At 35.7% G+C, this 24,624-nt stretch overlaps 2 protein-coding genes across 5 annotated transcripts; both read right to left on the bottom strand.

Moving 5' to 3' along the window:
- Window positions 1–2: 2 nt before the first annotated feature.
- On the bottom strand, window positions 3–13,238 carry matn1 (matrilin 1). Of its 4 annotated transcripts, XM_051873850.1 has the most exons (9): window positions 12,603–13,238; window positions 10,570–10,639; window positions 10,374–10,483; window positions 6,655–7,001; window positions 4,618–4,840; window positions 3,162–3,290; window positions 2,408–2,812; window positions 2,168–2,320; window positions 3–2,066 (listed from the first exon to the last, which is right to left on the bottom strand). In XM_051873850.1, the coding sequence occupies exons 3-9, from the start codon at window positions 10,453–10,455 to the stop codon at window positions 1,972–1,974; spliced, it is 1,434 nt and encodes a 477-aa protein (XP_051729810.1). In that variant the 5' UTR covers window positions 10,456–10,483; window positions 10,570–10,639; window positions 12,603–13,238; the 3' UTR covers window positions 3–1,971. The 4 variants fall into 4 exon arrangements, with proteins under 4 accessions (XP_051729810.1, XP_051729809.1, XP_051729808.1 ...); XM_051873849.1 differs by having other exon boundaries at window positions 10,570–13,238; XM_051873848.1 differs by having other exon boundaries at window positions 10,374–13,238.
- Window positions 13,239–14,086: 848 nt separating this feature from the next.
- LOC127501700 (lysosomal-associated transmembrane protein 5) lies at window positions 14,087–23,936 on the bottom strand. Its single transcript, XM_051873853.1, is given in 8 exon segments — window positions 14,087–14,328; window positions 14,516–14,608; window positions 16,709–16,804; window positions 16,908–17,036; window positions 19,236–19,312; window positions 20,656–20,685; window positions 20,688–20,763; window positions 23,779–23,936. Coding segments are annotated over 8 exon segments (645 nt in total). The 5' UTR covers window positions 23,848–23,936; the 3' UTR covers window positions 14,087–14,253.
- Between the last annotated feature and the right edge of the window lie 688 nt (window positions 23,937–24,624).

Genomic DNA, 24,624 nt, shown 5'->3' with positions numbered 1-24,624 from the left:
TGCTTTTGTCAAGGAAATGATGCAATAGTACCATCCTAACCAGCTCTACACATTTCTCATGATTTATACATTCTGAAGCATTATGCATTTATACTTGCACAGGTTTTGTTTAGAGATGCAACAACACTAAAATTCTGGTCATTACCGATAAGCCGATAATTTTTTCACGTTGTAGCTGATAACCAGTGAATAACCGATACTATAATTTTATACTTTTATATTTTTTTTATATTTATGTACAGATCTTATTATTTTAAATATGACATTTTTAATACAATATATTATATACTATTTTGTTTAAACAATAAACAAATAATCGATTGAGTGAATTTAGGTATAACAAATATTATGTACAGTATGAAAAATGGATATTCACTAAAGATTACATTTAACTGTTATTAAATTATTGTTTTAAATATTTTTTATTTAATTTTTTATTAATTTTTTATTTTTTATATTTGTATTACCTGTTTTATATTTAAAAAGAATTATTTTTAAAATATTTTTAAACTTAATTATTTAAGTTTTTGAAATTATTGATTTAAAGAACTACAGTTTCAAGACAATATGATGACAAAGATTATCAAAAGTACAAATAGGTGAAAATAAGCATGCATAATTAAATTTTCAATATCGAAAATATATATCCAATAAACCCAATAAAAATATCTAATATCGGCCATTAACCAATATGGTACCACTATATTGTGCATCCCTAATTTCTTTACATTTGATTTTAATGATCATACACTGAGTCCAAATGTGTTTCATCTCAAAACCTTATTAAAAAAGGCAAATCTTACCTCAAAAGATGACACATTCAGCTATACGGAGCCCCGCACATGACATGCAAGAAAAAAAAGTAAATTGTGCGAATGATTTACTATTTTGTTCCCTCGATTTGCTAAATCATGCATACGATTTACTATTTTGTTCCCTCGATTTGCTAAATCGCACACACGATTTACTATTTCGTTCCCTCGATTTGCTAAATCGCACACACGATTTACTATTTCGTTCCCTCGATTTGCTAAATCGTGCGCGCGATTTATTATTTTGTTCCCTCGATTTGTTAAAACAATTGCACGAATTACCATTTCGTTCCCTCGATTTCGTGCGCACAATTTATTATTTTGTTCCCTGGATTTGCTAAATCGCACGCTCGATTTACTATTTAATTTCCTTGATTTGCTAAATCGCACACACGATTTACTATTTCGTTCACTTGATTTGCGAAATAGTACACACGATTTACTATTTTGTTAACTTGATTTGCTAAATCGCATGCACAATTTACCATTTCGTTCCCTCGATTTGCTAAATAGCGCACACGATTTACTATTTCATTACCTCGATTTGCTAAATCGCACGCACAATTTACTATTTCGTTCCCTCGATTTGCTAAATCATGCGCGCAATTTATTATTTCGTTTCCTCGATTTGCTAAATCGCTTGCACGATTTACCATTTTGTTCCCTGGATTTGCTAAATCGCACGCTCGATTTACTATTTAATTTCCTCGATTTTCTAAATCGCACGCACGATTTACAATTTAGTTCCCTCGATTTGCTAAATCGTACGCACGATTTAGTATTTCGTTCCCTCGATTTGCGAAATAGTGCACAAGATTTATTATTTTGTTCCCACAATTTGCTAAATCGTGCGCACGATTTACAATTTGTTCCTTCGATTTTCAAAATAGCATGCACGATTTACTATTTCGTTCCCTCGATTTGGTAAATCATACGCATGATTTATATACCGAAGGAACGAAATAGTAAATCGTGTGCATGATTTAGTAAATCGAGGGAACAAATTAGTAAATTGTGCGCACGATATAGCTTGCTATTTTTTTCCTGAACAGCATTCAGAAGCAAGTCGATATAGAATATTGTGCATAATAGGAATTTGTGTAGTGTATATTTTCAGCATGGCAGATGTGGAATTGAGCTCTGAACTTGAACGCTCTGTTTAGGAAAGGATATATTTCTTTGTTAATGCCTGTAGTGCCTCCTCCACCTTTTTCTGGAACTTGACAATGGAATTACATTCACAGGGATCTTCCTCTGTAAGTAATAGCACAGCAAAAAACAAATTCAGTTAAATGAAATTCAGTTAAACTAGTGAAATGCTAGTTTTAATGCTATTTTTTTGTGGTTTTATTTACCTTGACAAACATTGATTTGCAGCTTCTTGGCAATTTGGTTCATGGTTTTGAAGTCAGCTGTGTAGAAGTAATGGTCAGGGACAGGTTCAGATGCAATCTCTCTCAGCTCGTCCTCAACAGCATTACCAACGCCCACAGCATACATCTTAAAGCCTAAAGCACACACAGTGCGCTGTAAAAACACTCATAGACTTTGCATTGCATATCTGTGTGTATGTGTGTGTGCTTTTTTCCCCTAACCGTGCTCCTTGGCCTTCCTGGTGGCACCTACAATGTCGTCTTGCGACCTGCCATCAGTGAAGACAATACCGATCTTTGCCACTCCAGGTCTGGCGCCCTGGTTAGGAGTGAAGCTGTTTTCCACTATGAAATTGATGGCCTGGCCAGTCATGGTTCCCCTCTCCATATAGTCCATCTTTTTCACAGCATCTTTCAGGGCTTTTTTGTTGTTGTAGCGTCCCAGAGGGAACTCCTGCTTCACAGAGCTGGAATACTGCACCAGTCCCACATGGGTGTTGGTTTCTGACACGTCCAGTTTGTCGATGATCAGGTTGATCCATTTCTTGACCAGCTCAAAGTTCTCTGGTCTCACACTCTTGGACCCGTCGATCAAGAAGACCACATCTGTGGCTGCGTTACTGCAAGCTGAGATAAGAGAGATAAAGTGTTTGTTGAATGGGGTTTCCAAACTGGGGTCCAGGGACCCACAGGGGGCCACAAGAGGGTCCACCAATTTTTACAAAATTAATTTAGGACTCTCATTTAGGAAGTTAATATGTAACCTTAAGATATTATATAATATTTATTATTATTACTGATAATTTTAGATCAATTTACTTAAGTGATTTTTCTATTGATGGCCCTAGATTTCAGCAGTAATTTCAGCAGTTATTCATCTTTAAAGCAGGGATTTTATATACATCAAAAACTGCACATGTATATGGACTCTTTTGCTCATGTCTTTGAAACTTACCCAACATTCACACATACTCACCACTGCAAGATCGGCTGTCGTTCATGAGTGTATGGCCCTCTCTGCAGGCGCACTTGAAAGATCCGGGTGTGCTGATGCAAATGTGCTCACAGTCATGATCGCCTGTCGCACATAGGTCCGACACAACGTCTACCATGAATGTAACACACACACACACACCGGGTGGGGGAAGGAAGGGTTAGCAAGGAGAGAATAACTCTATGTGAAAGTGGAAAATGAATGTGTTTTAATAATCCACTGCACTCAAAACGAACAGCAAATCTTTAAAACACACAGAAATATGTCAGAGACCCAGACACTTGAGGACAGCAGAAAATAGAAGTTTTGGTGTTTCTCTCAATGTTGTTTGTCTCAGGTGGCTGTTGCTCTGATCCAGACTATCTACCGCATTGGTTCTCAACCTTTTATAGTTCGAAATTGTCCAATTGGAAAATTCTCAAATGTCACATACAGTGCAAAAAATGATGTCTTGTTTTCCATTACAAACATCTAAAAATTCTTAAATCAAGATACATTTATTTGAGAACAAAATTACTTGTAGTCAATAATTGTATCCCTTAAAACTCATCTTTGAACGCTGAAATGACATATTTAAACATTTTTTCCTGTGAAAAAAAAAATTCTTCATGCCTTAAAATAGCTTGAATGTAACTCTACTACACCCTTGCCTCATTTAATATACGTGGAACAATGAATATGCAAATTAGCCCCGCCTCCACTCGTTCACACCAGCTCAGAGATCCACTCGGTCAACTTACTGAGGTAAACGCTACACAATGGTATCGCTCTTTACAACATCGGACACATAACGGTAATTAATATGATTAGCCTTTTGCTTGACTACGTTATGAAACAGCTGCTAATAATGTGTTCTCGTCGCTTCATAACATTAAGGTTGAACCACTGTAGTCACATGGACTATTTTAACAATGTCTTTACTACTTCTCTTGAAAGTGTTGATTATATTGCTGTCTATGGAGGAGTCATATAGCTCTCGGATTTCATCAAAAATATCTTAATTTGTGTTCCGAAGATGAACAAAGGTCTTACAGGTGTGGAACGACATGAGGGTGAGTAATTAATAACAGAAATTTTCATTTTTGGGTGAACTAACCCTTTAATATCTTATGTCATCTTGCCTCTCAAGTAAATATATCTTGATTTAAGAATGGAAAACAAGACAAAAATACTATTATTTTCCAGTGTATAGCCAAGCTGAGAACCACTGCACTGCAGCGACTACAATCACATCAGCGATTATACACATGCTTTTACTTCCTCCCCCGGAGAACCGAGTGCAGTGGAGCATCAAGCACAGGGTGGAGATCTACGTCTGGAGGTGAGATTAATGATAACATGCCCTATCATGCCCTCGTATATACACCTTTAATATCGCTGGCCATGGTGAGGACAGTCCCGAGACCTCTATTCCCTTCCCCTTCGTCCTCTCACTTACCACAGAAGGCCTCCTGGAACTTCTTGGTGAGCTTCTCAATGAGGCTGTAGCTCTCCACGTAGTCCACGTGATCCTCCAGAGGCTCGCTGGCCATTTGCCTGAGCGTGGTCATGTCTACGCGGCCCACTCCGATGGCGAATATCTCAATGCCGGCCTCACGCGCCCTTGCTGCATTGTCACGGATGTTGTCCTGCGGTCTGCCGTCAGTCACAATAATTGCCACCTGCAAATGTTTATTAATGTTATTTTTTAATAAAAAGACCTAAACCTGGAGATATTCTTACATAATAGTGGATTCAGATGTTCGCCTGGGCCTAATTCATCCATTGCGGATTACGTAACGATGCATGTTGCCAAAGAAGAGGCTTAATGCTGTTAATGATGCCAATATGGGGTTTTATGAGATTTATGAGACACTTTTCACAGCGATGCCATGCATAGAAGAACCATTTTTGGTTCCCCAAAGAATCTATAGTCTGCTTTCACACTTTGATAGCTTCCCCCTTCTCCTGTTGGTCTGTTCACATTAGCCATGTCCCAATTCAGAGGCTGCATCCTTCGAAGGCTGGATGCGTCAAAGGCCCTGTTTACACCTGGTATTAAGATGCATTTTGGTCGATCGGATCACAAGTGGACGACACTAAATACAGAAGTAAACGGGGTGTAAAACATTTTGAGCTTGTCCGCTTTCGACCACTTCCAGAGGCAGTTGAAAACGCATTCGTAGTCTAAACGCTCATGTGGTCGAATGTGATCGAACAGCCACAAAAGACCACCTACTGACCTAACGTGTAAACATTATGGGAAGCGCTCTAGCTAGACAGGATTTAAACTTTGTTGACTGAAGACCCAAGTTTGGTTTGAAGACCAAGCGCAATGTTCTCTCACCATTCCTGATTTCTAACACAACAGCATTCGGCCGGTCTTGCGGCTCTCAGAGCAGAAAAGAAAGCTGCTGCTCTCCGTGTTTTTCTGTCATCTATGGGCGCGTTCATATGTAAATTGCGCAAGCTTATTTTGTCCATTAGATCGAAAGATCTGAAAAAACCCAAATATTTACCAACCCATAGACCCTCCCCTTGAAGAAATCAGGACAGAAATGTTTGAAAGTTACGGAGCCCCGGACATGACATGCAGGAAAAAAAAGTAGGCTAAATCGTGCGCACGATTTACTATTTCGTTCCCTCAATTTATAAATCATGCTCATTCATGCGATTTAGTAAATCGAGGGAATGAATTAGTAAATCGTGCGCATGATTAAATCTTTTTTCTTGCATGTCATGTGCAGGGCTTCGTAGAAAGTGGACAAAAGAGACAGATTTAAACACCAGGTGTCTCCCTCATCCACTTGTGACCCGAATGACCAAAACGCATCTTAATAAACGGGCACGACAAAGGCTGTCCCAATTCAAAGGCAACGTCCTTCATTTCCTCGGCCACAAAGGATACAAGTGGAGTTCACAGCCTATCCTATCCCAAGATTCATTGCGTTCTGGTGACAACTGGATTTTTTGAGAGAAAATGGCAGATTACACTTTTAAATGTAAGTATTGGGTTTCAACTTACTTAAACATCTAACAACACGTATGTAAAAGATAAAGCGGTTCAAATGTTGATATATCTTACTAAGATGCGATTTTATAGATAGTTTAAACTTTTTATTATGTACCTTGTGTATTATTATGTACTTAAATGGACCAAGGATGCAAAGGCACCAAAATTGAATCAGTTTTATCGAATCATACGGCATCAATAGCGGTTCACTTCCATGTTTTAGTACAATTACATTCATATCAGCAGCAAACCAAACAATGAACTCTGACGTCAATCGAACACGGGTGCGCGCCAAAAGTCCTAGTGTGAAAGTACACTTAGTGAAAAGTTCTTAAAAGAAACATTTGTTCTTAGTTTAAATAATCTTTTAAAAATCTAAAGACCCTTTTTCCAAATATAAAGTAGCTTGAAAGGTTCTACTGATGTCAAAGGTTCTTCATGGAACCGTAGATCCCAATATTTAAAAGAGTGTAGGACTCTGACCTTGCTGATGCCTGGGGATTTTCGTGCTCCCTCGGCTTCGCTGAAGGCCACGTTCATGGCGAACTGGATGGCGAGGCCTGTCATGGTACCAGTGGACAGTGGCTCTATCTTGGACACAGCCTTGACAAGCGCAGCCTTGGTTTTGTGGGACTTCAGTGAGACCTCGTTCTTCACCCGACTGGCATAGTTCACGACGCCCACGCGAGTAGCATCAGGTCCGACGGTCAAGCCGTCAATCACTTTGGCCAGGAAGACCTTGACCTGCTCAAACTCAGCAGGGCGGACACTTCGAGAGCTGTCGATGATGAACACTACATCAGTGGGCTTGGTGTTACACAAGCCTGCAGCTGGAAAGAGTGAAAGAGCAGAGAGAGGATGTAAATATGTGTGATCGCCAGACATTCATTTTAGAAAAACCTTGTACTTACAGTCACTATGACATTTGGCTATTTATTGATGATGGCAAAAAAGGCTCAGTGGGTTTCTATATAGAACCCTAGGGTTATTATGATTATGATTTCACTTTTTTAACTTTAGTTAGCGTGTAATGTTGCTGTTTGAGCATAAACAACATCTGCAAAGTTACAACGCTCAAAGTTCAAAGCAAAGAGAGATATTTTCTTTTACAGAAATCGCTTTTTAATGACTATAACAAACGGCTGGTAGGGACTTGTTGACATCACAAACCCCAAAATTTACATAAACTCTGCCCCCGGGAACACACAACAAAGGGGGTGAGGCCATGTTGGGCTGCTTTAGAGAAGAGGAAGAGTTGTTGTAGTAGAGTGTTGTTATAATGCCGTCATTTTTCGCCGGACTGCTTCACAAACGAGGGTCAATTCAACACTGGATTTGCACAAAAGATTAACATGACGGCACATGCTAGTGGATGAGTTGAATCAACTCCACAGCAACTACATAAATTTATCCACTAACCATTCAGAAACGTTGTAAAAGTTGTAACTTCTTCCTGAGTCTCTCCATCAGTGTCGACTCCGGTTTGAACAATGTAAGGCTGAACACCGTTACTGACAATCCTCATTTTGGCTGTGTGAGATTCTCCAGCTTTGTTGTTGTTGAGCAACCGAAGTGCGAGCTGTTTAAGCTCCGCCTTCTTTTGGAAAGGGGGCCGGGAGCAGCAGCTCATTTGCATTTAAAGGGACACACACAAAAATGGCGTGTTTTTGATCACACCCAAATAGGGGCAAATTTGACAAGCTATAATAAATGATCTGTGGGGTATTTTGAGCTGAAACTTTACAGAGACACCAGAGACTTATATTACATCTTTTAAAAGGGGCATAATAGGTCCACTTTAAAGAACCCCAAAATGTTCTATATAAGGAGAAATGTCTTAAATGAAACACCTATTAAACACTAAGAGAGAATCAAGTGACATTAACATGATGCATGCATGTGATCTGTAGATAATATTCCCTACATTCTCATTGGTTACAAACATCCTGACATTTGCCCAATTTAATCACTACAGTCTAGACATATAAAACCATGTTGTATGTTCTTGAAATTATTAATGTGCTTATTAAACCCTCCAGCATATTTATTTAGAAGAGAATTACTTTGCATGACCTTCACAGGACATTTCAACATGACTGATTTCAACACAAGCATATTTTTGAATCATAAAGTAGGAATTGAGTAAAATGTAATAGAAGGTAATCATTAAAACATCATTACTCATCTTCCTCAAATTACTTTCATAACACTTTTTCAGAACTCTTGACTTTTTATCAGAAAATTCTGTCTTATATTTACTTTGAGGAGAGAGTGAATTTTCAGCATCATTACTTCAGTCTTCAGTGTCACATGATCTTTCAGAAATCATTCTAATATGATGATTTGCTGCCCAAGAAACATTTCTGATTATTATCAATGTTGAAAACAGACCGCTTCATTTTTGTGGAATCTGTGATACATTTTTACAGCATTTATTTGAAATAGAAAACTTTATATTATAAATCTCTTTGCTGTCACTTTTGATCAATTGAATGCCTCCTTGCTGAATAAGAGTATTAATTAAAAAAAAAACAAAAAAACAGTGGGTTACAAATTGGGGCGTGTGAAAGAATTTCAGAGTGAAAAGCCAGACAGTCTGCGTGTAGCTCAATAAATGTACAGTGTTGGCCGTTCTCATAATAACTCCCATTGATTATACATTCAGCCTCAGGTATGCATGCTCACACAGATTTACGCACACACACACACACACACACGCAGTACAGGGCCTCTTTGTGTACAAATGTAGACATTTGAAACCTTAAAAACACATACAAGTTGAGTACAACCACTGGAAACATAACCCTAATTACCTACTTGATTGAAGTATCTCTCTTAGTTTTTAACACCTAGATCTGCGTAAAAAAAAACTAATAATTAAATACTAAAGGATCTTGAGCACTGGAGGAGATAATGTAATTCTACACAGAAGTTAAAATGAGAAAAATGCTGGATGGAGAAAATGAAGGCTTCACGGTACACTCTCTTTAAAGGTCAAAGGTCACATATTTGCTTAACATTGAACTCCACCATCCAAACTGTTGTGTAAAACAAAAATATAGGCGAATATAATGATTTCAAATACATTTTTAGCACCTCAGTCTTTCTACAAATGTGATAATGCTTGTGTCCATGCTTCTTAACTGGCTTTAACCAGAAAGACTGTCTGGCTCAAGCAGTTTCACCAAAAAGACCATGCATTTTCTTTTGCTATTCTGTCAGGTCTGGTTATTTAGCATGCAGGTCAACCAGCGATAAACTAAACTGAACCAGCTAGACTTTTAGTTAGCAGATAGATAAACTCACTGCAAAAAAATGTTTTTCTTCCTCAGTATTTTTGTCTTGTTTTCCAGTACAAATATCTAAACATTCTTAAATCAAGATACATTTACTTGAGAAACAAAATGACTGTAGATATTAACTCTTGTTTACTGAAAAGTTTATCAAAATTAAGTGAGTTTGTGCTTAAAACGACATAAAATGTGACCCTGGACCACAAATCCAGTCATAAGTCTCACGGGTATATTTGTAGCAGTAGCCAACAATACACTATATGGGTCAAAATTATCGATTTTTCTTTTATGCCAAAAAATCATTATGATATTAAGTAAGGATCATGTTCCATGAATATATTTTGTACATTTCCTACCGTAAATATATCAAAAATTTATTTTTGTGAGTGGATATGCATTGCTAAGGACTTAATTTGGACAACTTTAAAGGCAATTTTCTCAATATTTTGATTTTTTTGCACCCTCAGATTCCAGATTTTCAAATAGTTATATCTCGGCTAAATATTGTCTTATCCTAACAAACCATACATTTAAAAAATTGACCCTAATGACTGGTTATGTGGTCCAGGGTCACAAATATCTGTCGATGATAAAATGATTCCCTAATTAGTGTAAGTTAATTTTTCTGACCCGACTGGCAGATATTTTTCGTATTTTAGATTTAAACTCACAAGACTTAACATCTTAAGTCATTTTGCTTCTCAAGTAAATGCATCTTGATTTAAGAATACTTCGATAAGAAGACAAAAATACTGAGCAAGTAAATCATTTTTTGCAGTGCTCATTTTGTGAGTTGGGATGAAGGTTGCTCTTCATTACAGCATTTAACAGCAAAACATGTTGGCATCATCAGCATCCAGTGATAAATGAATGACATTGATGGATCTGTTAATGATGCTATTTTCTTACCCATAGCAGCAGCATTTCTCAGATCCACGGTGGCTTGAGCTCCCAGGATGCATAGCAGCATCACAAACCCCGGCAACGTCATACTGTAATGCGGCGTGAGTCCTAATGACCTGCTCGACAACCAGAGACAGACTGATTCACAGAGAGAGAAACATGCAGGTTATCAACACACACATATTCACAGATACACACTTACGCTTCGAGACGCCGCCCTCAAATCCATCTCCCCCGAGGTGTACGAGCTGTTTGAGGAGGAGGGGGGATACCTGGTCCAAAAAAACGTAGAGTTTGGGTAGGAAAGACAAACACACCTTGATCTGTGTATGTGTTTGCATAAGGGAAACCGAGTTCATTTGGAGCCCTAGGAGGGGTCTCTAACTTGGGGTTGAACTCAAATAAACATTAGGATGAATCTGTCTTTTCTGGGCACTTTTCCTCTCAAATTAATCTCACACACGCAGGAATTTATGCACAGGAATTATGTGGGAAGCCTCCGTGCCTGATCCAACACTGACGGCCCTGTTCTGACTGTGTGTACGTGTATGTCTGTGTTTTTCTACTATACGCACTAGAATGCATGCTGGGAAATGCGAGTATTACACGTGAGCATGTGTGTCTGAGACAAAAGTTGATAATATCGAGTGTGATATGCCATTTCTAAAAGGTTTCTATTAGAGGAAGCTCTATTTTCACCTACAAACACAAAATGTTGTTATTTCTTATGGAATTTTGTAGTGTTTATTATAAATTTATAAATCTGTGCACATCTTTTTTTTTAATTCACGTGCCCTCATAAACTTTTATCAAAATAACTTCCCCTCCCTCTTGCAGTGACATCTCTTCTTTGATGACGAGGGTGGGGCAACCTGTCACTCACATGAGATCCACCAATAGAAAACCTCAACTATCCAATCAATTCCCCACAGACAAAATTACATTTATTCTTGTTTGAGAAGCCATTACACTCAATATACATCACAATAAGGAAGAAAATACTATCGCAACTTGTTTCATGTCGACTTTAAATGATTATTTACTGTAACTGTCAAGTCTTTCTAAACCTCTATAAGCATGAAAGGGGATATTTAGCAGTGTCCAAAATGAAAATGAAGCGACCACAGCTTTTAAGCTAGATTTTTGGTGAACAATGACTTAAAGTCCTCCTGTAGTCAATAATTTTATCCCTTAAAACTCATCTTTATTTACTCTGTAACTCTACACCCTTGCCTCATTTAATATACACGGATCTATGAATATGATAATTAGCCCCGCCTCCACTCACTCGCACGAGCTCAGACGAGATCAACTTACTGAGGTAAACGCTGCACAATGGTATCGCGTTTTACAACGTCGGACACATAACGGTAATTAATACGATTAGCCTTTTGCTTGACTATGTTATCAAACAGCTAATAATGTATTGCTAATGTTACACAAACCATGTTCACATTCACGAATCAGACAGCTGCCTTCTCGGTATCCTTACAAAGGCTTTGAACAACTCAGAACGTCAGTTGAGAAATACATATTCATCATAACATCGTAATATACATCATACACCCGCCATTTTGCTAAATCTACCCGATTTTTCATATCAACAGAAAAACATACCGAGATAACCTTCTTTTGAGACGCTCTCGTGCGGTCAGTTAATGATATGCTAAAGCCCGCCGGAACGTTGACGTGATTGGTTACAAGGTAATTTGTGACGTCAGAAAAACTAGCGATTTCAAACCGCGGGTTTGAGACTGTCTTTGGTTTACTGCAGTTTTAAAGAGAAAATACTCAGTGGTGTTGACTTATGAATTTGCATGGTTTGTCTTAAAGCATGTTAAAAACACCAGATAGACATATGAACAACATTAAAAACTTGATATTCACCACAGGGGATCTTTAAAATTCAGTCAGATATTGGATAGTTTGAGAAGGATTGAAATTTGAAAGCACAAATTGTCGACAGCTTTTATGTTTTTTGCCCTGGCCACCATCCATTTCACCATTTCAGTTTGAACATTCTGCTAAACGTTTTGATTTTTTGTCTTTTTTCCCAGAGAATAAATGAGTTTGGAACAATGCGAGGATGAGAAACCCTTTAAAGCCGTTTGTGAAGTACCCAGGAGGAACACTCAGAAAATAATTCCCCGGTAGTCCCGTTTGTCTATGTAAATGAGGTGCGTGTGTCTGTTGATATATTGCATAATGCAGCAATTAAGGTTTCTGAACACATACTGTTTCTCTCTGCCTCTTGCTTCCATCCATCTCCAACCTGCCGGAAAAAGCCCTCCGTACCTGAAGTGCGCCAATGACTTTGACGAGAACATTAAATTTCCTTTTTCTTGCACCATCTGTAGCACAGTACAACTTACTAAAGCATCATGGAAAACAGCTTGCGCTCTTTTTAAAAAAAAAAAAAAAAATTAGTCACTTTATAATTATTTTTTTAAAAATTATTAGCTATTGACCAAATTAAGTGGAAATTAAAATATATACAGTACTGTGCAAAAGTCTTAGGCCACCACCAGCTTTGTTGTTTTAGCAATGTTTTAATGACCGTCCATATTTTTTTTTTTTCAGTCTACAAACAGAAAATACAGGAAATGTGTACATAAAATGTAAAAACAAAAATTCTGAACAAAATAGTTTCTTTAAGCAAAAATCAGTTTTTAGTGTGACTTCCTGGACTTCTTCCATTTTCTCAAAAATGAAACTCTGAGAAACTGCTCATCGTATTTTGAAAGTTTTCTTGTCCTTCCAGTCCTTTTCTGTTTCATTTAGGTTTAAGAGAGCCGGTTCCTGCTATTGCTCAAGTGTAACTTTAGCCTATTAAAGCTGTTTTTTAATATTACATACAAATTTACTGTATTTTCTGGTTATATTCTAATAAAGAGACTGAAAAATAATTATATATGGTCATTATATCACTGCTAAAACAACATCTAATAGTGGCCTAAGACTTTTGCACAGTATGTATATATATATATATACACACATTACCATACAAAAAAGTCTGGGGTTGGTAAGACTTTATATTTTTGAAAGAAGTCTTTCTTGCTCAATAAGGCTACATTTATTGAATGAAAAATACAATAAAAACAGTAATATTGTGAAATATTATTACAATTTAAAATAACTGTTTTTTATAGTAATATATTTTAAAATGTAATTTATTCCTGTGATGTAAAGCTGAATTTTCAGCATCATTACTCCAGTCTTCAGTTTCAAAAACCCCCGACAAAAAACTCCCAAACTTTTGAACGATGTATTTTGTCATGTATCAGTGAGCATGATGTGAAGATTTGTTTGATTGCAATTTATAACATTATATCAAGCAACTGATATAATATTTTATAATATATATTTTGTCTATACAAGGTCAGAAAAATAAACGTAATTCAAAGGGAAAACAAGATTATTTTTCTGACCCTATTGGCAGATATTTTGTCTTGTTTTAAGCACACATCTCACTTAATTTAGATTTTTTTTTAAGGAAACAAGACTTAATATCTTGTCATATTGTTTCAATATCAAATGTATTTTGATGTAGAAATTTGAAGGTGTTTCTACTGAAAAGCAACACAAGAATTCCTTAGCAAGAAAACTTTTTTGCAGTGTATTTAAACCACATCAAAGTTACTGTGTAAACTGAATGCCTGTCTCCCTTCTCCATGCTTCCCCAACCAGTAAAGACACAATAATCAGAAACACATAAATCATTAATTCATTAATTACCTTTATTGTGCCAAAGCAAGGATGTAAGCATAGGCATGTCTGTTTATGTGTTGCTTCTGGTTTTTTAGCATGCATGTGAATATTTGTGCTTGTGGTTTTTTGTTTTCGTTTGCGTCATAAAAGCATGCCGGAAATACGTATTCATTTCATTTTAAGGCTCATTATAGTTCGGGGGTGTGTCTTCTGCTTTCATTTTGAGAGCTTCATCATAAGAAGGCAGCTTCACCTGTTAGTCAAAAACACAACAAAATGGTGATTTGTTTTATTCGATCACAACAGTAGATGAACTGCTATAAAAAATCTAATATATATATATATATATATATATATATATATGTGTGTGTGTTATACAGCAACATTACAACCACTATATCTTGTCACACTAAAACAATCTGTACTATAAATGGACTTACTGTCACCGTATTTCCAGTGTCAACATGGATGGCAGCAAGCCTTTTTTCCTTTAGGGCGTAGAAACACCTCATTGACACCTGAAGCATATACACCTACACAGAAAACAGAGGGATACTAATAAAAGCCCAAACGCACAATTATTCTAAGCATATAAATGAACACAGTTATGCAGAAACCATCCAGAGGGCAGTTTAATTTCCCTCTAACTTTTCCTAAATCCTTCTCAATCAACTAGAGGGACCAAACACACGTTATGACTGGCTCTATACATCGCTTTCATACCTCAAACCCCCCCTTACAAGCAAATGAGCTTTGGTTTAGACTGTATAATTCAGAGCAGCAGACAAAACAACAACGTATAATGAGTTTTTTGTGCAAGGAAGGAAGCATCAATTGATCAAAAGTGACAGTAAAGACATTTATAATATTACAAAAAGATTTTTATTTCAAATAAATGCTGTTCTTTTGAACTTTCAATTTATCAAAGAATCCTTAAAGGGTTAGTTCACCCAAAAAATGAAAATTCTGTCATTAATTACTCACCCTCATGTCGTTCCACACCCGTAAGACCTTCGTTCATCTTTGGAACACAAATTAAGATATTTTTGATAAAATCTGATGGCTCAGTGAGGGCTCCATTGACAGCAAGATAACACTTTCAGATGCCCAGAAAGCTACTAAAGACATTTAAAACAGGTCATGTGACTGCAGTGGTTCAACCTTAATGTTATGAAGCGAGGCAAATACTTTTTTTGCACCAAAAAAAACAAAATAACGACTTTATTCAACAAAATCTAGTGATGGGCAATGTCAAAACACTGCTTCATGAAGCTTTATGAATCTTTTGTTTCGAATCAGTGATTCGGAGCATTTATCAAACTGCCAAAGTCACGTGAACCATTGAAATTTCGAAACGTTTCGAAACACTTATGACGTAACGAAGCCTTGTTTACTGAAATCACGTGACTTTGGCAGTTTGATACACACTCCGAACCACTGATTCGAAACGAAAGATTCGTTAAGCTTCATGAAGCAGTGTCTTGAAATCGCCCATCACTAGATATTGTTGAGTAAAGTCCTTATTTTGTTTTTTTTGGTGCACAAAAAGTATTCTCGTCGCTTCATAACATTAAGGTTGAACCACTACAGTCACATGGGCTATTTTAACGATGTCTTTAGTAGCTTTCTGGGCATTGAAAGTGTTAATTATCTTGCTGTCAATGGAGGCCTCACTGAGCCATCAGATTTTATCAAAAATATCTTAATTTGTGTTATGAAGATGAACGAAGGTCTTACGGGTGTGGGACGACATGAGGGTGAGTAATTAATGACAGAATTTCCATTTTTGGGTGAACCAACCCTTTAAATTTATTATGGTTTCATCAAAAATATTAAGCAGCACAACTGTTTTCAACATTGATAATAATAATAAATGTTTCTTGAGCAGCAAATCATCATATTAAAATGATTTCTGAAGGATCATGTGACACTGAAGACTGGAGAAATGATGCTGAAAATTCAGATCACAGGAATAAATTACATTTTAAAATATATTCACATATATATTCACACATATTTTAAATTGTAAAAATATTTCACAACAATGTTGTTTTTACTGTATTTTTGATCAAATAGATACGACCTTGGACAGCATTAGAGATGTCTTTCAGAAACATTAAACAAAATTTTGAACAATACTGTATCGACTTCAAAGTAAAATTGAAAAATAAAACAATTTTTTTTTTAATATTTGGTGGTCTGACAACGGCTATAAATATGTTTCAAAATCCTAAAACTTATTTTCTAGTTTAAATATGATTTTGAATGCTGGTTTTTCAATGTTTTTTAATGCAGTATGAGACTTTTGAACCCCATTACACACACACTCTCTCTCTCTTTTTCTCTCTCTCTCTCTCTCTCTCTCTCTCACACACACACACACACACACACACACACGTTGGGTTTTCAATGATGTTTATACTGTACAAACCGTATATTATATTCTCTACCCATCACAGAAAAATTTCTGCATTTTTACATTTTCAAAAAAACATATCATAAGGAATTTTCCTCATGGGGATCAAAACATGCCCCCACAAGGACAAGGATTTCAGATATTGCCATCTTTGTGAGGACATTTTGTCCCCATAACGTAGGGTTTACCTGTACACACACACACATAAGACTTATACCTTCAGCAGTACGTCCACCATAAAGGCCACACTGTACAACATGGCGTACTGGCCAATGTCCTCCTCATTCAACATACTGACTCCTTTCTGTCTCTTCTGTTAGGAACACACACAAGTACACATTAATTGGGTGAAATTTAACAAAATACTGATTTCATCTAAATAGCCATGTCCAAACGTATGCACGTATGATTCTCACTACAGCCTGCAGCACTTCTTTGTATGTGGGGATCCCTGGCAGAATCCAGGCTCCATCACACAGCCAGAGAAAACTCAGACTCAACTCCACGAACATCATCAGCACAAACGGCAGCACAAACATCGGGCCCTTAAACAGAGAAAGAGAAATGTTCAATCACACATTCAATCATTCACATGCCAAATGCAAAAAAGTAAGAAATTGAGAGGGGAAAAACTATTTGTTTGACTGTTATAGACTGATCGGGTTTAAAATGTGTAGTTTGGAGAGAGCGCGAGGATTTCGTGTTTCCCCAGCTTCATAAATATTGAGACAAGCTCTCTTTCTGGAAGCTGGGTAAATATTGGTGTCAGAGTTTAAAATCGAAGTTGCGCACACACTCACTGAACCATTGCACAGTCACATACATACACATCCTATAAAACAAAAACCGACTAGACTTATTTAAATCGTATCACCACACAGATGGTTTCATTACAGATTTAGTATGTATATTTGACTTCAGTAGCACAGATTTATTATTGTTCTTGTAAACGCTTCAGTGAGAATGAGTTTTGCTGGAATGAATATGGTGTGCATTCAAACAGCACAGTATGATAATGGCATGAATATTTATGTTCTGGGTTAAAGGAAATATTTTAGTAAGTGAATGCTAGGAAAAGTAAACTAAGTGTAATATAATAACGTTTAGTGACATGAATAAGATGATCACCTTCAAACACGTCCTATTGTACATAAAAAAGACACAAAAAGGTACTATTCAAAAGTTTGGGGTCAGATTTTTTTATTTTTTTTTGAAAGAAATTAATGCTTTTATTTAGCATGAAAGCATTAAATTGATCAAAGTGAAGACAGTTATGATTTCAAACAAATGCTGTTCTTTGGAACTTTCTATTTATCAACAAAATCCTGTTTCTTAAAGGATTAGTTCACTTCTGAATGAAAATTTACTCACCCCCATGTCATCCAAGATGTTCATGTCTTTCTTTCTTCAGTCGAAAAGAAATTAAGGTTTTTGAGGAAAACATTCCAGGATTTTTCTCCATATAGTGGACTTCAACAGGGACCAACGGGTTGAAGGTCCAAATTTCAGTTTCAGTGCAGCTTCAAAGAGCTCTACATGATCCCAGATGAGGAATAAGAGTCTTATCTAGCGAAACGATCAGTCATTTTCTAAAAAAAAAAAAAATGTATATACTTTTTAACCACAAATGCTTGTCTTGCACTGCTCTGCGATGTGCCACACATTACGTAATCACGTTACGAAGGTCATGCGTCACGGTGAAAGTACCGATCCAGTGTCTACAAAGCAAATATGCAAAGACTAAGCCAAACACCCTTTACAAAAAAAAGGTAAAACAACAATATCGGATAATTTTGAAGTTGGAGGAGAAAATAAGATAGAGTTTTTCGCCTAAATCATGCGTGACCTTTCTAACATGATTACGTAGTGCGTGGCGCATCGCAGAGCAGTGCAAGATGAGTGTTTGTGGTTAAAAAGTATATAATTTCTTTTTTTTTTTTTTAGAAAATGACCGATCGCTTTACTAGGTAAGACCCTTATTCCTCGTCTGGGATCGTGTAGAGCCCTTTGAAGCTGCACTGAAACTGTAAAAAATTCCAGGAGAAAAATCCTGGAATGTTTTCCTCAAAAACCTTAATTTCTTTTCGAGTATAGAAAAAAGACATGAACATCTTGGATGACATGGGGGTGAGTAAATTATCAGGAAATTTTAATTCTGAAGTGAACTAATCCTTTAAGTATCAAATCATCATATTAGAATGATTTCTGAAGGATCATGTGACACTGAAGACTGGAGTAATGATGCTGAAAATCCAGCTTTGATGAATAAATTACATTTTACAATATATTAAAATAGTAAACAGTTATTTTAAATTATAATAATATTTCACAATATTACTGATTTTACTGTATTTTTGATTAAATAATTGCAGCCTTGGTGAGCATGAAAGTCTTCTTTCAAAAACTTTGGAACAATAGTGTATACATTTAGTTCCTGTTGAAATGTGAAATTGAAACATAATCTGCTGTAGTAAGAAAGCAATTATTTGAGATTGAATCTTGACCTAAAATGGTATAAGCATTATGCTTCTTTAATAATAATATTTAATGGTTTTTTTTAATAAATAAAAAGAAAAAAAATGAAATATTAACTTAATTCATATCTATGCATTTATTCATGTATGAATGCATTCAAATGTATTTCGTAATGCATCGCTGTATTTTTTCCCCTCATAAAGCACATTTCCATGAATTTATGTTTAGAGTGTTTTTCAGTGAGCGGCAGTAAACACGTCCAGCGGTACCTTGCGTCGAGAGAAAAGAGCCAGCACAGCAGAGATCGACATCATGAACAGCATCAGAACATTAGTGCTGATGTCAACTGGAAAAAACAAAGACAGAGAAATTTAATGGCTTTCAATTTGTAATAATCTTCTATTATTTCTATATTATCTATGATTATTTTAATGTTTGTGTTGTGCTAAAGGATTAATTAGTTTCTGCAAAGTCTTATACCGAACACTCTAAAAAATGCTGGGTTAAAAACAACCAAAGTTAGGTTGAAAATGGACAAACCCAGCGATTGGGTTGTTTTAACCCAGCGGTTGGGTTAAATGTTTTCCAACCTGCTGGATAGTTTTATTTAACCCAACTATTGTTTAAAAATGACTATATACTGGCTTAAAATGAACCCAAAATATGTTGGAAATTAAAAAACAGATACATAATTACTAGAGGCAACAATAATAATCAAAAGGTGAACGTTTATTAATTAGCAATTTAATAAATGATTACTGTTTAATTATTATTCATTAAACTTATTAATAAATATTAATTTCCAACATACTTTGGGTTCATTTTAAGCAAACAGTACAGTAATTTTAAACAATAGTTGGGTTAAATAAAACTACCTAACAGGTTGTGCAAATATTTAACCCAACTGCTGGGTTTGTCCATTTTCAACCTAACTTGGGTTGTTTTTAACCCAGCATTTTTTAGCGTGAACAATGTTTGGTCAAGATGCAGCATTTAAGATTTCATGAAAAGATTCTGTTTTGTACAGATAAATTAAAGGTGTTTTTAAAGATAAGACATTTTCTTAGGAAAAAATTGAATGACAGTTTCCACAAAAATATGAATCAGCACAACTGTTTTCAACATTGATAATAATCAGAAATGTTTCTTGAGCAGCAAATCATCATATTAGAATGATTTCTGAAAGATCATGTGACACTGAAGACTGGAGTAATGATGCTGAAAATTCAGCTTTGATCACAGAAATAAATTATGTTTTAAAATATATTCAAATAGAAAGTTATTTTAAATTGTAAAAATATTTCACTTTTTTTTACTGTATTTTTGATTAAATAATTGCAACCTTGGTGAACAGAAGAGATTTTTTTCAAAAAAAATCTTACCGATCACAAACTTTAGAAATAATTAAAATGAAGAAATATTTGATTCTGTTTTAATTCTAGGTCACTAATCAAATATTACATTTGTGATAATGATCATGTGAACGCTCACGTGAAATTCTGAAATAAGAAATATATACTTTATATTAGTGTCCTTGTTACATGTAGTTACTATAGTAATAACTATGAATTATGCACCTAACTCTATAGTAAGTACATGTAGTTAATTAATATTGCTCAGTACTTAAATGTATAATTACACAGTAACAAATAAGGTGTAACTGAATGAAGCTATGTGAAATGAACTTACAGACACGCTGGCCCCTGGGAGCCTTTGATAAATGAAAGGGACAGAATATTCCAGTTTCTCCCATGAAACCGTATAAAAGATGCCCACCAGTTTCAGCACATTAAAAGTCTAGGGACACACACACACACACACACACACACACACACACAGAGGGGGTACAGATGAAATGAAAGTAACAGAATGAATTCATAAAGGTAAACGTGTGTCTCAGTTTGTGTGTACTCTGGCAGCCGGACTGTTTGGTCTCTCTCCTCAGAGCCAACACCAACAGAACAAGTTACACAAGAACAGCGGTTCATTCAGAAAAACCTGTAAAAGTGTAAATTACATAACATAGACACAACCTCCTCCCTCAGCTAGATATCCTATAGAGGTTTAAATACAGACAGAGGGTTTCCTGTAAACGTATTTATTCCTAAACCTGATGATAATGATTATTGGTGTGTCAAAAATGGTCAATATTCATATTCATGCATTTTATTCACATTTCATGTTAATCATTACGGCTTATGATTTATCAATATCTTTAATTTCGTATATCCATGTAATCCTACTCTATATATTAATCTTTATCACATATTCAAGTAAAAATGCTGGGTTAAAGTTGGGTTGAAAATGGACAAACCCGGTTAGGTTAAATGTTTGCCCAGCGTGCTGGGTAGATTTATTTAACCCCAATTTATTTAACTATTGTTTAAAAATGACTGTATTGCTTGCTTAAAATCAAAGTATGTTTGATAAATGAACATTTATTAATAAGTTTAATGAATAACAATTAAACAATAAACATTTATTAAATTGCTTATTAATAAATGCTCAACTATTGATTATTATTGTTGCCTCTAGTAATTATGTGTCTGATTTTTAATTTCCAACTTATTTTGGATTGATTTTAAGCCAGACATATAGTCATTTTAAACAATAGTTGGGTTAAATAAAACAACCTAGTTGGGCAAACATTTAACCCAACCGCTGGGTCAAAACAACCCAATTGCTGCACTCTTAAAAAAAAAAAAAAAAAAAAAATGCTGGGTTAAAACAACCCAGTGGTTGGGTTAAATGTTTGCCCAACTAGGTAGTTTTATTTAACCCAACTATTGTTTAAAAATTACTGTATTGCTTGCTTATAATGAACCCAAAATATGTTGGAAATGAACATTTATTAATAAGTTTAATGAATAACAATTAAACAATAAACATTTATTAAATTGCTTATTAATAAATGTTCACCTTTTGATTATTATTGTTGCCTCTAGTAATTATGTCTGATTTTTAATTTCCAACCTATTTTGGGTTCATTTTAAGCCAGACATACAGTCATTTTTAAACAATAGTTGGGTTAAAAGCACGTTCGGCAAACATTTAACCCAACCACTGGGTTAAAACAACCCAATTGCTGCACTCTAAAAAATGATAGATTAAAACAACCCAAGTTGGGTTGAAAACTCAGCAAAGGGGTTGTTTTAACCCAGAGGTTGGGTTAAATGTTTGCCCAACATGCTTTTAACCCAACTATTGTTTAAAAATGACTGTATTACTTGCTTAAAATGAACCCAAAGTAAAATGAACCTAAACTTTTAAACAATAGTTGGGTTAAATAAAACTACCTAACAGGTTGGGCAAACATTTAATCCAACCACTGGGTTAAAACAACCCAACCACTGGGTTTTTCTCCATTTTAAACCCAACTTGGTTTGTTTTTAACCCAGCATTTTGTGTATTTACTACTCATTTATGCTTATTTTTCATTATATTTTCACCTTCTCAAGGTATTATTTGATGTTTGTTGTCTTCAGTTGTTCTTCAAATGGTCCTATAAATGTGACAAGATATTTTGTACTCGTTTGTGGTTAGATATTGGACACCTGCCATGTACTGCAGGAGTGACGATGTTCTCAGAATTTGTTGCTCATTTGAACAAGATGTATCTTTCCTGCAATAATATTTTGTACAACGTAAGACTTTTGATATTTGAAATGTGCAAGCTTTCCAATTCCTGTTGATCCAAAAAGGTGTTAAACCCACATCTTGCGTTGTTAATGTTAACTGTCACAGGACCAGTCACGAAAACATACACCACTGACACAATGGAGAGTTCAGTCTGACCTTTCTTATCCTACACTTAAGGTATATAACTGACCTCGGTCTGTGTTAGCCTCACTTCTTCTGCTTCTGACTTCTTACTCTCTGCTATTTTTGCGCTCCAGCCTTTTGATATCTATTGTAATACTCAGAATAGACTTTTGATTGCTGGACCTCTGGTCTTTTGTATCAACAATGTATTTATGTATTAAATTTGCTTATCATTTATTCGTTATTGATTATTCATATTCTTCCATTTCAGTTTTCATCGACTTCTTCGACTGCCTGGATCTCATTGCATCAATTATATAATACGGTTTGTTTAAAAGTATCTAATTCAATTTGGAATATCAATTTCTCACTCCATTTTTTTCAGATCATGACGAAAAATTGTTTCTCAGTAGTCTACGCATGTAGTTTCTCTATTTATCTCATCTATTGGTTGCTAAATAAATATCAGCTTCAGATAAAGAGATGGCTAGTGCTGTACGACAAACATTGTGTTAAAAAAGAAATGTAACACTTTATTTTGATAGTGCACTTTAGATAAGTAACTTTGCAACTACACATCAACTAACTCTTAAGAGTATTAGTAGACTGTTTGGTTAGGGTTAGTAGAATAAGTTGACATGTATATGCAAATTTACTTGTAGTTAATGTCTAAAGTGGGTTATTGAAATAAAGTGTAACCAAAAGAACAGTCAGCATCGAATCTGAGGCTCAGTAACTGATGACTTAAAAATGGAGCCCGCTTCCTCTACCTGCACAAACTTCTCCTTTAAGTGTGTGCAATTGACAAATAACAGCAACAAAATGGCTGTGCTGTCTTACCAGAGTACAAAACTTTTATATATTCACATACACTCTAGTGACTTTGAAAGTACCTTGAACTATTACTGCAAGTGAATTCACCTGATATTTTATACTAACCAACAATTAGAGGATTAGAACAGGAAAGCACTCTTTAATTGTAACTATATAAACACATATTGTATACAGCATCTATATGTGGGTGTATATGTTTGTTTGAAGCTGTTTTACCAGGTATAAGATGGCAAACGAGAGGGTCGCCGTGTTGACATGGCAGCAGAGTGTACGTGTTCCAGACATCTTTCTCTTCGACTCTTTCACAATGTGACAAACGAGCTGAACACACTCAGTACCAAACACATGAATCCTCCCTGCTGTTACCGACGAATACGCATGCACTTGTAGGTTCCTGTGTGGTGGTCAGGGCTTCCTGTGTACTTTCCGAGAACTTCACGAATTATTTTTATCATCATCTTAGGCTGATTTTAGTGATTTTTATCATGAGTTACACCATGAGATTCTACACTTTAAATTCGTAGAAGGATGCATCACATTATTTGATGAACAACTCTACATAAAAGATAAAATTAAACATTGATAGTGAGAAATGACTAACATATTTATGGCCAAACACACTCTAAAAAATCTTATTTTTTCTACCCAAGTCCTGGGTTGAGACTTTTGAGTCATTTTTTTGGGTTTTCCCAGTGTTTGGATAGTTTTTGTTACTCAGCTCCTGCGTCAGACATAACCCAGGGGTTGAGTTATTTATCACGTTTTTTGCGGCCTCTTCAGGAGAGAGCGGTGCAGCTGCATGTCTTCGGTAAAATACATGTTTGTGTATGTTTTATTTTATCTAAAAATTCGTTATTGTTCTGTATATCGTTTAATTTTATGCAAAGCAACATAAAATATGTTCTCAGAGTTGTACACTGATTATTTATGGACAGGTTATGGAGTCAGTTACAGCATTTTTCGGCTACGAGTGAAACGCAAGCGGCGGTCTGTAGTTAGCAGTTCCCCCGCTGAACGCGAGTCATCTCCGGCACGAGATCCAGTGCCGTTACGGTGGAAACA

The sequence above is a fragment of the Ctenopharyngodon idella genome, chromosome 19 (genome assembly GCF_019924925.1).
Source record: "Ctenopharyngodon idella isolate HZGC_01 chromosome 19, HZGC01, whole genome shotgun sequence".
In the NCBI taxonomy this organism is placed as follows: domain Eukaryota; kingdom Metazoa; phylum Chordata; class Actinopteri; order Cypriniformes; family Xenocyprididae; genus Ctenopharyngodon; species Ctenopharyngodon idella.
Note: the sequence above shows the minus strand (reverse complement) of the source record. Positions and strands in the feature narration are given on the sequence as shown.